The sequence below is a fragment of the Helicoverpa armigera genome, chromosome 18 (assembly GCF_030705265.1).
Source record: "Helicoverpa armigera isolate CAAS_96S chromosome 18, ASM3070526v1, whole genome shotgun sequence".
Classification (NCBI taxonomy): Eukaryota; Metazoa; Arthropoda; class Insecta; order Lepidoptera; family Noctuidae; genus Helicoverpa; species Helicoverpa armigera.
In genome coordinates, this window is record NC_087137.1 from 7,531,473 (window position 1) to 7,546,874 (window position 15,402).

General features: G+C 34.8%; 1 protein-coding gene across 2 annotated transcripts in view; it reads left to right on the forward strand.

Moving 5' to 3' along the window:
• The window catches only part of LOC110379204 (MOXD1 homolog 1), a 73,539-nt gene that overhangs the window by 36,603 nt on the left and 21,534 nt on the right, over positions 1–15,402 (forward strand). For both annotated transcript variants that reach the window (XM_049850512.2, XM_049850505.2), the window contains exon 2: positions 11,186–11,657. In XM_049850512.2, the coding sequence (XP_049706469.2) occupies positions 11,223–11,657 (435 nt within the window). In that variant the 5' untranslated portion in view covers positions 11,186–11,222. The remainder of the gene's footprint in view (positions 1–11,185; positions 11,658–15,402) is intronic.

The window sequence follows — 15,402 nt, forward strand, 5'->3', positions numbered from 1 at the left end:
TGAAATTTACATTTAGGACAACCGAAATGTTTCCATATCACTTTCGGGCTAGAACTTTCCTGCCCATCTTCTTGTATGTAGTTTTATATTTGCAGTCGTCATCCATGTTTGTCAAACACATTTTTATTCAACGCAAGTCTGCAATACTTGGCAGCTATTGCACATTGTGTTACAAAAGTACAACATCTGCATTACCACTTATAATGCAATCATAAAACTGTGACGTCAAAGGATCACTTAAGTCGATTTCGTGGGACTCAATACTTTTCTAATTAGAAGTTCTTTATTTACGGAGCAGAACCTTTACAACTATTTGTACATCTTACCATGTCTTTGACAGAACTCCCAACTTCTCAGCAGAAAGTGAACGGGATATTAATTAAAACAGTTCCTCTGAAATACCAAAATATAGTGACATTCCCAACTAATTCCCGGTTGTATTTTATACTACACAGTTTCTGTGTAACGAACTAATTTCCTGCGGTAACTGCAAACGATTTTAGCAAAGCCATTACGGGAGCAATTTACGTTGTATTGCACTATTACTGACGATATACCACTTTCTATCATCTCTGTAATGTCTATTGTATATTGATGATTATCTTTATAGTAGGTGAGGCCTTGTCTAAGTAGTTGAGGGTCAATGATACTGAATGTGATGTTAAAGACAATGTATTGTTGTGAAAGTGTCTTATTAAACTTAAAGATGGATTGGACTGTAAAATGCAATTACTTGACTGCACAAACGTTTGCCGTCCACGACGTATGTACATTTGCTCCGTCTCTAGGGGTCCAAAATGCCAGAGTGTAGTAAAATTAAATCTCTGACTTTTGTGGTGGTATAGTGAATTTATTTGAGATAATATCATTTAATTATGATTAAATTTGGTTTCAGCGATTCTTATATTCTCTTTGATTTTTGCAGCCAATTGGTTTTTACCTCCGGCAATTTCTCCTGTTCTCCAAATAACTTTATTTTACGCCCAATCTGGCGGGATTAGGTGCTTTCTACTTAGTTTCTGTTTTCATTTATTTCTTGGCTTAGGTATTTATGTTTCTTGTTTGTTAGTTTTGTTTACTTTTGTGATATCACGTCGATGTGTTAGGCCTATGAAATCACGGTTTATGATGATGAAATAACTAGTCATAGTAATAAAAAATCAAGTGCTAGAAACGGCATCAATCTCGCATGTACCTAGCCTTGAGATAATATCTTTGAGAATGACTCATTTGTCAGTATTATTATTCTCTGTTGCAGTGTAAGAAGCTATAAAAATTGACGTCACTATGATTTAAGTTTCTTCACAAAGCGTACTTTAGAATTTAATGTATGAACTTGCCTGCATTCTATCATCTTGCTGGAAAATTGACGAACTTACCAAATGAAAAATAAAAGACTTTGGTTATCGATTCAAATTATTGCAATATAAAAATAACTTGTTATCGCATGCACAAATTGAAAATCAATTTAGCTGAACACAAAAAGACGAGTGTAACTAATTTATGTTGTCAATATTTTCCCTGTATTTTGTTTCTTATTCCTTATTAATATCTCAGAGCTGTCGGTATTATTTCAACCTCTGCACACGTCCACATGTAATTAATACTTGCTATCGATTTCACATCACGTTCATAAAGCTTCGCATTCACAAGACAGATCGCGTATATGGCCGCAATATCGAATATCACAGGGTGTTTTTATCTTAACAAAAACATCGATATGTTTTCACAAGTCGACAACGTTTATTTTCTTTGTGTTACCAACGTAAACACTCGGTTAGACTAGTTATTTGGCCGTGTTTTTGTTTCGTTAATTGTTATTTGTTCGCCTTTTTAGATGTTGTTCTAGGTAATATTAGGAGTTGTTTCTAGATTATCTTGCATTTTATTTTGTAGTGGTTTTGGTAAAATGTCATATGATATCGGAAGAATACCTTGGCATTTATTGGTTTTGGGTATTTTCCAACTCGGCAGGCTATGTTCTTAAGATTTTATTCTGTCTTTTATTTATCAATTTCTACACATCCAGCAACAAGAGAAGGTCTTCTCTAATTTATACTGATACCCTTTTCTATAGTTACGATGTTAATTATGATTTCTCATCCTAGTTGTGTACCGGTTATTGCAACCCCGTGTTCTATTAATCTCTATAGCATTCCCAAGGGATGAACCCTCGTCTCACAATTGCTATGACATCACAACTCGATGTCAATTGTACGTAATAACTTAATAACGATTATGTACAGGCTGTGAACTTGAATGTTAATTATGCATTGTAACTTGAATAACCCGTTAGGTAGGCAATTAACTTACATTACAACACAATGCTTGAAGATCAAAAACTTAGAACAAAAGGACAATGAAGTTGGGACTAAAAATTAAACAAAATTTATTCATGATCGTATAAAAAATGTAACTTGCGCACATAGCTTCATTATCTTTGTGAACAATCGTATCTTTTGACGTAAGCTTCTAAAATTGCAAAATTAACTTCGTAAATTTGGTGTCTAGGAGGCTTTTAATGAGAAAAATTCTTGTGCAGCTCGACATTGGCGCAGTGCCCAATTTGCGAAGTAAAGAAGTGCAAATAGGGTCGTTTGAAGTTGTTGGGAGCGTAGTTAGAAACGTCGTTTCGCTTAGTTGTACTGTTTTGCCATTAGCAAACGATTGGTCTTCGAAAGTGCACCTATTTAAACTGAACCCTTAATTGCAAATTCTAGTACCTATATTTTTTTTATGATTGCCTTTAAGACGATTTCTAAATTTTGTCAAAGGAAACCCTAGTTTCTTTTGCGTTTTCTGCCGAAAAATTTACTTTGCACAGACAAAAAATATCTAAACATCAACTTATGTCAGACCCTGCAATAAAACCAAGGTCCTAGATTTACTGAAGGCTATTCCAGTAATACAAATTGTGCTAACAACGACCCTTTCAACTAAATAGATGCCAAATACGTTTTTGCTACGTAAATTCATGGGTCTCCTGATATTTGGACTCATAAATCCCGTCTCTAGGGTAATTTGTGTTATTAATCCTTTAACCATTTTGATGATAGAAGCTTCACTATAGGTTATTTTAATATTTAATTCATAACTAATCATATACTTTGTTCTTCGTATTCGGATCACAGTAATTCTTTAGTACTTGACATTTTGCAGTTAATACAGATCTTATCTACAGCATGTGTAAAGGTTACTGATTCCCTTTTAACTTATATGACTTCAGAATACTATACAATATATTTTACCCCTGCTATACATTAAAAGCCGGTACAAAGGTAGGCAAAAACGCTATTAATCTCCCCGACCGTTTGCCGTTTGCATAAAATGCAAGCTACGGATGGCTGGGCATAACGTAAATTGTGTTTTGCGCGAAGAAAAACCATACGTCTTTTTTGCTTACCTTTAAGAGGGTCCGAGGGATAAAAACATGTATGTAGAAGAAATTACCGTTGCTATGCACATTGTTGATAAACTAGATCCAAAAAAAGCACCCGTCTGTTTACTAAAACGCTGTCATGTAATTTAGTTTTTGCGGTTTCTTAATCTTGCCAGTGTCCCATTTTTAAATTCAATTTTCAATACAAATAATCAAAATCAACAGTTTTATTTCTTACTTGAAGAAGAAATAACATAGAAATAGTTTTATCTTGAAATGCCAACCCTATTGTTTCTTCCGACACCTTCAATGTTTACAAACAATACAAACAACAGTAATCCAATTATATCCAGGTAGGTAAGCCGCTTGTTTCTCACCATAATAGTTCCGATTAACCTTTGAATTATTAATACTGCATCTACAAATATGCTAATGGCATCTTTGTCTCATAAAAATATGATTTTTAGAAATACGAATAAGACACATGAGATTAGTTAGACGGAAGTAGAATAGAGCATGAATATGTGGATTATTATTAAGGAAGGGAAGACCAAAGAAATTATGGATCGATTTTGTGAAAGACTATTAGACGAGAAGAAAATTACAAGTAAAATTATTTTAATAGATTTCGGTCTAGCGCTAATAACAATGCTAACAAAGTAAAACTTTGAAGTAACAGCTTTGTTAAAATCTAGACTTCGCCTTTATAGGTCAAGGCTAATTTCCTTACCAAATGTTCAAGAATTTAGTTTGTAATTTTAGGCCGTATTTTTACAATATCTCAGGTCTCTGAAGCCCTAATGGCCTTTGAAGTTCTGTTTTTATTTTCTTTCAAGATAGGAATCTTTGTGAATTCTGTACGCGGTGCTCTGAAGTTTCAAATCATTTAGCGGTTTGTTTTCGTAAATAAAAGTTCTTTAACTATCGTAATTTAAATTAAATGAATTTTTAAGCAAAAAGTTTATCGTTATACTTCAATTAACTTGTGTCTTTTATGTAATACACTGTCTTGAGATGATGTGTCTCTAGGTACTCCAGGTACATAATTAAAATACTGTTACACTTAATTAAAAATATTCAATTTTGCAATTTACAAATTCCTGAAAACATAGGTAAAATTTACATGCTCTACGAATTTCGGCAGTCTCATAATCTTTCAATAGCTTAGCACACAAATTGTTCTAGAATCCGTTTGAAATTACAATCCGTGCTAGTTTAGCTATGCAGTCAATTTATGCCCTGCAATCTGGCTGGTCATTTGCATTCCCCAATATTGAATAAACACTGTTCTATCCAGATTCCCTGTTGTATTTGTCCAAGCGTGATTCCGTGATTGCTCTCTATAAACAAACTTGTTTTGAGTGTACTGTTCGTATTTCTTCAATGGTGGTCTTCTTTTGTTTTTGATGATTTTTCATTTGTGTTTCTATGATAGGTACTCGATATTGTAGATGGTCTGAAAATATTTCTTATTTATACCTGGATAACAACTCATAATATCGTTTCAAGAATATCTTAATGAAAAACAAGTTCTGTTAATTTAAATTAATCATGCATTTATTACTCGTGGGACTAATGAATCAGATGCAACTTTTTTCTCCTCTACACCGGAACTAATACATATACGTTTACTATCGTTAATCAGAAGGTTATTAGCTCAGATAACTGCTAATTACACGGATGCTAATAATTACACCAATTAACTACACGGTATCGTTAATTATTACGAGATTAATGTACACTTTGTGTGGCTCGCTTTTGTTTGTTCAGGGACCATTGTCTCGTATTTAGATAACATAGATATACATACATACATACTTATTATAAACTCCAGCTTCGTCTCAAAGGGCCAAATAAATTATGTTCGCCACCGGTACGTAGTCCTTCGTTCATGCGCTACGGAAGAAGACGGGAGTATAAATTGTCTTTCTAACTTTCAAGTTCTTGATAAAGGAAGTCATCGAAATAACTCTTAGTATTAACAAGATGTTAGAAAAGAGGTAAATTACAACATTCTAGACCCGAAAGCAATGCTCCCTTTTACATGTAGGTACAACCGTATTGGTAACATGAATGAACACTAACAGTAAAGTAACCAGTTAGATCAGATTATAAAACTCACGATTGGGATATCACTGCTCCAATTACGAAGGAAAAATGTAGAAATAGATTTCTAGATCACTTTGAGACCCCTTTCAAGCTTTACCATGAATGAATCTACAAGTTTTTTCAATCAACAGTGGCTTTACCACAGAGTTTCTTATCAGAGCCACAAATAGCAACGGAAATTGGTATCTTCGATAAATGAAAGTTAGGAATCTGGATGACTGCATTCGATTGAATTAATGAATGTTTTTTAATGCATAGTAAACATACGTTGGATGTTGTCATGGCCTTTAATGGAATGTGTTCAAGTGTAGTCGATGAGGCTTCGGTTGTCAATGATATAGTTTTTTATTCAAGAATAATATAAGAACAATATAACATATTTCTAAGATTTTTCTGGTGAAAATGACTGAAACGTTTCTCTTTAGTCAAATAACCCAAAATGAAGTTTCCCGGGAATCGCTAGATTTTTCACAGACCCCAATAAAATGTCGCAGCAGTATGGAATGAAATAAATCAGCGAAATACTCGAGAGGGCGTCATAATGTTCGCCGAGGGAACAATTCACAACTTATGTCAGAGATATCGGATTGAGCAAAAATGATTTTATTTTATGTCAATAGTCAAGTCGTGGTGGCCTAGTGGGTAAAGGACCAACCTCAAGTATGAGGGCGCGGGGTCGATCCCAGGTCAAGCAAGTACCAATGCAACTTTTCTAAGTTTGTATGTACTTTCTAAGTATATCTTAGACACCATTGACTGTGTTTCGGATGGCACGTTAAACTGTAGGTCCCGGCTGTCAGTGAACATCCTTGGCAGTCGTTACGGGTAGTCAGAAGCCAGAAAGTCTGACACCAGTCTAACCAAGGGGTATCGGGTTGCCCGGGTTACTGGGTTGAGGAGGTCAGATAGGCAGTCGCTTCTTGTAAAGCACTGGTACTCAGCTAAATCCGGTTAGACTGGAAGCCGACCCCAACGTGATTGGGAAAAGGCTCGGAGGATGAGTCATTTCGTGTAAGCCGGATGACAAAAATGTTATAACGGTATCCCATATTGATTTCGTTTATTACCTACCATTAATTTGGCCTTCACGACTTGTTTAATGATCATGTTGTTTCGTATAACCATGGACTTATATGATATGAAGAAATTTCACGATTTCCGCAGTAAAAAAAAGCATACTTCACACAGGAATGAAACAATGCAGATATTAAAAATACTTCTCGTTCTGTTGAATAACTGCTTTTCATGTGCACGACACTCGTAGGACAAGTTGGAACAATAAATTTCTGCTCACATGTGGAAGTGCAACAAAATGGTTCATTGCCGGCACACGCTACAACTCTGCTTGTTATAAACTGCGGTACCTTGGGTATAAATGTAACTAGCCACATAAAATGTTCACTTGGATAGACTGCTGCCTAGTTTAGTGTACTTTTTTTTGCGAGAATTTTCGTGAATCTCTATTATATTTTTATGCAAACACTTCGATAGGTACTTGTGTTTCAGAGTTTCATCAAGTATTGGTCAAGTAGAATTTGTTTTCCCAGATCGTAAGATCGAAGCAAAGTGAGTATGATTACAAAATTGAAACTGCCTGAATTGTAAATAGCATTAATATTACATACATACACAAATTCATTATTTGGTAATTAATGATACCGAACCCAGGTTCCTCAACTAAGACTACTTCGATATACATATTTACCCGTGTTAACAAAATGCTCATTCTCAGAGCTTGTGTTCTTTCTACTCAAAGCACTTCAAAGTCAGCCTTTTGATACATTATACAGGAACTTTTTTTTCTATCGTCTCCATTATGTGAACGGGCAAGTTTCTCAGGATTAGCTGCGTCTCTTTATTCTGGTCTTCAATGTGCGAGTAGTTGTGAATCGCTGTTTTTTGCACATATTTTGAGATCACTGATTTCGAAGCTGTATTCTCTTCATGGGTATAAAGTTACCTGGTTTTCATGGTAAAAACTGGCGCCGCGATGTTTAATATATTTTAAGCACTTCGTTGTTCTTTCTCAAATCGTTATAATACAATACATTGTCTGCTTAAATCAGCTATGAAAATAAAAGTATGTATTTACCTATATTACCATCCTTTCTTTTACTTTTTGGTCATTTTATACTTACATGCAAAAATGATTCCACGCCATAAAAAAACCGGTTCAACGATTAAAAGTTCCGGTATACATCCAATATTCATATGCAACGCTAATAATATTGATATTGCATTCTCAAGAGTTCAATTTGTAAAAAATACAGTCTGCAACACTTGAAAACTCTCGCAATAAATTTCCGAATATGCAATACAAAATACTGGATTGATCAATGAATTACTAAAATAAACGGAACATATCGATATGTGAATGAACTTGATCAACAAGCCTTTGAACAAAGATTCCTTCTTCCTCTCAAACAGGATGTATCTCAGGCAGATTAGATAAAAGTATCAAACTGGCTTCTTGTGCTGCGGTTTCTTAAGTATTACTGGTATTACCAACGAAAATATCGCTCCATTTGTTTATAACGACTATGGACAAAGCGGTTTCGACTTCCTTTCAATAAGTGGATAATGATCTGTTATCTCGTTTTGCTCGAACACCGCAATTGGTAGTTTTTGTACGGTGCCTTTCCGTTCTGTTTCATAGTTGCCAAGAAAAATAGAAAATTAGATTTTTATAACTGCTATTCCAGTTTTTGCTTGTTATGGTGTGCCCGTATTATCATTGATATTGTACAACTGATACACTTTAATAGAAAAATTGTTGTTACTCACCGTTGATTTAAGTGTTCTAGAAATTAATACGTCTATTTCTAGAGCTATTGCTTCCTTTAATTATAAATTTATCGCTGTCTAGATTGTATGATTAAAGTTAATTGTAAATCGACCGACAAATGAGTTATGTCTTGAATAATATTGATATATTATGTTTATATTTAGCCAATGGCTCGTGTTATGATAAAATCTTGAAGGCGTCGAGACATTTAAATCAACGTTCATTGACCGATGATGATTATATTTTGAATATCTTAGACACCTCTTAATAGAGAAAAACCCTGTTTTTTCTTTCGACTGGTAATCTCATTTAATTTGTCTATCAAACATACTAATGCTATCTGAAATGTTGGCAATGGTGATAAAGATTTATCTGTATACGCGATAAATATGCAAATATTTGCTCACGATAATTATGGCGCGTGTTGTTTGATTTATTTTGTCAAACATTGCTAAAATATTTGAGCTCAGTCTGTTAATTTAGTACCATTTAAAATCCACAATGGTTCTAGCAGACCAATATTTTGCCTAAATAATATTTTTAACCGTCAGCACAGCGTCGGTCTGGACTCGTAATGAGATTCTGAATGCCGACCCCTTTTTCATTTCAGTTCGAGTCATTACTAATTCTAGGTAATTTCCTTGTATTCTCCATTTTGTCGAAAGAGGCCTTACAACGATTCCTCTGTAAGTACTTAAAGGCTCCGTCCCAAATAATTTCAGAGGTTTCTGCCATAATTTGGCCATTGTTTTGACTTTAAACCTTCTAAGTGTTCAACCATTTTGTCTTAAGCAGTGGACGATTGCCGTGTAATGCCTGGTCTGTGCAGGTATTATTACGTCTTTAATCCGGAAGATTTGGCGTGGACGTGACTGCGTTCCTATTAGGAATTTCTTGGTACCTAAATGAGTAGCCTCGGAGCTTCTAGTCACGTTTGCAATTAACGCTGGAGGAGTTTGCGGATGACATTAATTTGTAAATAGATGCGGTCGTATTATATGCATAGGACCTCGTTATTTGAGTCATCTTTTGCTTTGCTTCTTGTTAAATTACGATACCCAAATAGGAAATATTTTGGAGTTGCTTTAATCCCTTAAATGAGTTAATGTTTATTATATTAAATATTTATCCTTATTCCTGCTTCAGTGTATGTCATACTCCTTACAAAATCATTTTAAGCAGCGGCAAATTTCAGGCAATTTGCGCTGATTATATCAAGTCTCCTTATTATCCTTAATTCAAGATACGTCATACGAACATTGTGTGTTCCCATTATTTATTCTCAGATTTGCTCGTAAGCGATTCGGGACACCTCGGCTAACAGATGGCATATCCGAGTTTTTGTTTCAACTGGATTTCTCACGATACGTTTTTTTTTCGCGGTTCCCAGTTGCGGGGAAGTAGGCAACTTTTTTGTCGTATCGTTAATTAGGGTCAAAGCTTTTGTTCACGTTTTCAAATCTTTTACTAATCAAGAGTCTTCTAATCAATAATTTCCCATCATTATGGGCATACAAATGGGAATATTGAATTTGGTACCAAAACACTTGACCTTGGGCCCAACTCTATGCATACTGACTAAACCGATTACAATGTTGCCGCTTTATGATAATTTATTCATTAATTAAATGACGAATTTGCATTGAAATGGTTTTTATCATTGTTTTTTTGTCTTCCCCTATGTTATTGGCCTCGTTATGTTTTATTTATTGTTTGATCTGATCTTTCTTTTTTCTCTTCTATTAGATTAACCAGTTTTTCTCGAATGTGGAGGTGGCACACTAATTTAAGCAATATGTGTAATTTATCTTGTATCAAGAAAAAACTTGTCGAGTAGTTCATTGTTAGTCTAGGGTAGCTAAAGTAGAAACTATCAAATTATTAGGAACGCATACCATACGTGTTTTCCCCTTCAGCTCCGTTTTGGATCTCGCCAATTCTTTCGAATAATCCCGAAGCCTTATTTCCTATCCCTAAAAGTAATATATTAGATAATAACCAAACGCCCACAATAGTATCGGCCTATTGCTAAGTTCTATGACCGTGTAAAACTGAAACGTCCACATAATTGAATTTCTTCAAAAGTGTGAGCCACAATTCTAAGATTGTTACATAAGGCATTCAATAGAATATTTTGATATGAACCTTAAACCTAATCTATTAATAGAGTTATTTCTCTTTATTTATTTAATTTAGTCGTATTATGAGATTCTAAATTCTCTTGATCTTAATCTGCTTATGTAATAGCATCCTACGCACATTTTTGGGGCGAAGTTTAAAGACAAGAACAAACAGTTGCTCAACTTCGAACTTTCTTCCAAGTTTTATCCTTCATTAACAACCGAATGCAACTTCGGCTATAAATCGAATTACCTTCATTATCACAATGAGTGTTTCACTAAACTCATCGTGTGCTACCAAATTGCCCAGACCGTAAAAAAAACATTTCTAGGTATCGATTAAATCCAGATCGACACCTGCAAAAAGTTGATAGATAACACAAAAAAGATTCTAATACCTAGGTGTTTGCGAATAGCACCTAATAGGGCAATTTTATTAATAACTCGATTTTATGGGACCGTTGACTCATTCGGCGGCGCCAAACTGTGACTAGTAGGTATGTTAATAAGGTGAATACCACTACTATGAGTTCGCGGTGAATTTCCCAAACACCGGAACGAGTTATGACAGTCCGGCTCGTTATCTCGGCTTGTTTTTGTTACGTCACTGCCAGTGGTTATTACACCGGAAATCGTACCTGTTTATTGGCCGCATCCTTGTTACGACATCTTTGTCTTTTTTTCCTGTTTCGTTAATATTATGGCTCTCGCGTTCTTTTTTCGAATCAAAACTGCATTGTCCATCTTATTGTACGTATGTGATATTAATATCAATGTTTCTTATTGTTTCAGATTTTATAAAGTGATGAACAAACGACATTGAACAAAAATGCATCTGCAAATAGTTTTTGCTTTAAGCGCTATTTTACTCTGTGATGCTAAACTGCCAAGGTTCAAGCCACAGGCACAGCCTAATGAACTGCCAGCAAACCCTTTATATTCACAAGCTTTAGGGCAGCTACAAGCTCAATCTAAAACAGAAAAGACTAGTCGAATAGTTGATCAGTATCGAGTGCGGCATCGGAGAGAGACGTTCGATTCGAAATCGTATGAATCGAGTTTGACATGGGCTCACTCGGAGAGGCTAGACCAGAACGGAGATGTGATCCTTCGGTGGGTGAATACAGACACGAGTATAACGTTCAGGCTGGAGGCGAGGACTCGTGGTTACGTCGGTTTGGGTTTCAATTCGGCGAGGAACATGAGAGGAGCTGATTTGGTAGTCGCTTGGGTGGATGACAGGAATGGCAACGCGCAAGTTTTGGTAAGTTTTATCAAGATAACTAACAGCTGTTGCCCTTTCTCACGGTCAGGGTGGTCTTGTTTGTAAAACATGGAAATTATAAGACGGTCGCGTGTGAATTAATTAAATCGGAAGAATTTGATGACGACTGTAGATTGCGACAAAATGTGTTCGAAAATAAATGTTTTGTAATTTTTAATGAGATTGAGATTCAAGTCGATAAGGTTTGTTTGGGATGTTGGTCAAACCCACTTGGTGTAAGCCTACTCTACCGGATTTACCTTGTATTCTCCTTATCTAATGGTATCAATAAAACAAATATGGCGTTTGTTAGCAACAGTTTTACGACACGATTTTCGAAGGCATCAAATATTTGTGAAGCCTACATACTTCGCGCCGGAATCGGAAATTGATTGAAGTGTGTTAATCCACCGTCATGTTCATTAGACAGAATATTTCAAGTGTGAACCAAAGATCTTCAAAGATCGTGTAATTCGCCTGAAGCCCTTATATGCCAAACTAATTACAATTTCTGACAATATTAATTTCCAATTAATCTTTTCCACAAGCCTCTGATATACTTCTAATTAAATCCACCCACGCATGTTATAAGATCAGAACACAAATTCAAAGTACTTCTAATTGGTACTAAATAATGTTGATAAGTTTTCAAAGATGATCACGCTACAGTATAATTAACTTAGTACTTGCTTTTTATTTTGCACTAACTTTCGCTGTTGGTTTTACCCGTGTCCCATGCGAATTAATTAGCACACCGGGGTAAGAATAAGCCTATATCCGTCCTCCATACAGAGACTATCTAAAACTTGAACAATTTCCCAAATCGATTCAGTATTTCTTGATAAGCGTGTTCAAGCAAACAAACAAACTCTTCAGCTTTACAATATTAGTACAGATTTCTGGAATTATGAGACCTGTGTACGTTAGTTAATAAGCTCATAATTTTCATTTTCTTCTTGGTAAAATAAGCTATATTTTAGGTTTATTCTGCGAATTTGACTGATACACGACCTCGCCTTGATTAGAGTTCTAAAGTAATTGATTTATGCGTCTGAAAACTTTGCGAAATGTAATCAAATATTAAATTCTAGTTTGATTTTTTTGAAATATATTTTAAGTTTTCTCTTGCGAAATAAAATAAATAAAAATAGAAATGTTTCAAAATATGAATTTGTGGTCTCAAGAGAATTGACTCTCGAGGTTATTTCTTATAATCTGTTTAGTTTTAAATATTCGAAGTTACGTTGTCACAGCGATTTTTATGTAAGTTAATACACAAAAGTAAACGTAGGTAATATTCTTAAACGTATCAGGTTTCCTGAAATCGGTTTATACATAAATACGCGATTTTGAACTAACACTCTTACGACGGGTTTGAATTGCCTTGACGGCCTTGGCCCTGACACTTAAATCTTCAGTTGCTAACTTAAATACAGAATAAAAAATTCTTATTTGATCAAACTTGGGAGTAGGTAAGTATACAGTTATTTTTATTGTGTTCTTAGATTTAAGTTCTCTCTATACAAAGAAACAAACGTAACCGTTTGTCAATACCGAACCTAGAACTACTAACGCTCGCACCAGATTATAAGAACGGTGCACAACATTACATCAAATAATTTCCGTTGCAACATCTTTACTCGATATATTACTACGGTACTTAACTTGTCACATTACTGGTATTCTATATAATATAACTGTGTGTTGGTTGCTCCGGGAAAAGGCATTTTACTTTTCCATTTTACGTGTAACGGAACGGTGGAATAATAATAGCTGTTTTCCGCGATTTCACCCATGTCCCTGGAGAACATCTTTCCGCAACTGGGTAAACAGCAGTTTTTTAAGTAAAAGCGCAACAGACACAAGGACAAAGTACCTTTGCATTTATAATATATGTCAGGATCAATTGTTAAGAGGGGATTATTCACAGAGATTCAATTTTCAATTTGACGATCGATAAACGATGTACAATTTTCTGTAGTCCCAATATTTTTTCAAATATTATTATTGACCAAATAAAAACCAAACAAGACGACCGCAAAAAAGTTAAAATTACCATCACAAAAACATGTACATTTTCCAAAGCAATATCAACAACGTGCAGCGAAAACTAAACGCGAAATAGACACGTTTTTCTGTAGAGACAATGGGTTGCGGTTTTCGATAGACGTGTCAACGAACTGATCACCAACCATGACGGTTGCCATCTCTTCGGCCAAACGTGAGATAATTCTAATCTAATAGTTACGAATTAAAGTCAAAAGTTTAAGCTTTCAAACCTTTTAGGCACTTAACGTGATTGGCTGATCGCGGCCGAATTTTGAATAATTAATTCTTTAAATCGAAATTGAGAGTGATATCAAGTTTGGAGAATTGGTTAATTGGATGACTAATCGAGGTTTAAAGTTAGATATTACTCTTTTGATTCTAAATGTGATGTTTCCTTAATAATATATTTAAACTTAAATATCACTTGAACTACTCATTATCGTGATTAACGTTGCGTTAATAAAACTGCAAGTATTTATACTCGAATTAATGCAAAACGTAAGAAAAATCTATGCCTACTCTTTTCTTTTTCCATTATAATGGAACTAGTGTAGTAACTTTCTTTCCAGGTTATCTGATTCGGACTCATCACTCTTCTCTCTCGTCTTTTAATTTTAATAGAAATGATGATCTTAAGCGCAACCAATTGCATCTAAACAATTCTATCTACTTTCTCATACAATTGGCCTTATTTCGACGTGCAATGAATTTTTCATGCACATTGATACTGAGCCAAGTTCTTAGCATTGAATCGAATACTTTTACTAAACAATATTTTGTAACAACGATGCGTTGTTTAAACCACATAGTTAATTTGCATACAAAATAAAATGTAACTTAGATATAGAGATGTGAAATGTTTGTATATGTGTACATTTGGGGAACGTTTGAAAGAAGAAGTTATCATTTCATTGTCATCAACATCATATCAGCCAATTGCTGTCCACTGCTGACCTAGCCAAGCCAAGGAACGCCAACAATCCCGGTCATCATTTATTTGATGCATGATTTCAGAAGTCATTAAAAATACGAGTAGTATTGCTTTTTATGTTAGCACAGTAAGAACTAACTTAATAATCCCGAAAAAATTTCCTTCCCTATTTTACCCCTTTTTTGTGCATTTATTTTTCGTAGAATTACTACCTATTAGGTATGAATGTTGAGGAAGGTAGTAAAACCTTCTGACCCTCATTTTTAGTCTTGATGAGGATTTGTTTCAAACCGACCTCTATTAAAGGGAAGGGGTTTAATTCGCCTTTTATAAGAGCAATATTTTAAAAGGAGACTTTTTTGAGTAAATATTTTAAAACTTGGTGGATACAGTTTTCATTAAAAATATCCATAAGTTCTATTCAGTTACCCAGATGTAGTATTTTTTATTACCTATGTGATTCCTCCATTAAACTATGTGAAATGATGGACAGAAAATACTCTCCTTAATTACAATAAACAATTAATGTTTTCACATATTATGCTCAAGTATTAACACAGTGGCATATAATCATAGGGTCTATTGTTCTTTGTATACGGGAGAAACAATTGTATCCCCTCCCCTTACCCTTTGTTTCGTAATAGGACAAGCATTTATAAGGATCTGCTATGTCCAGCGGTTTCACCCGCGCCCCGGCAAAATTCGTCCTAAGAGTAAAAAGGACTTTAGAACAGTCAGGAGGTCCTAATTACATCAATATCTTGA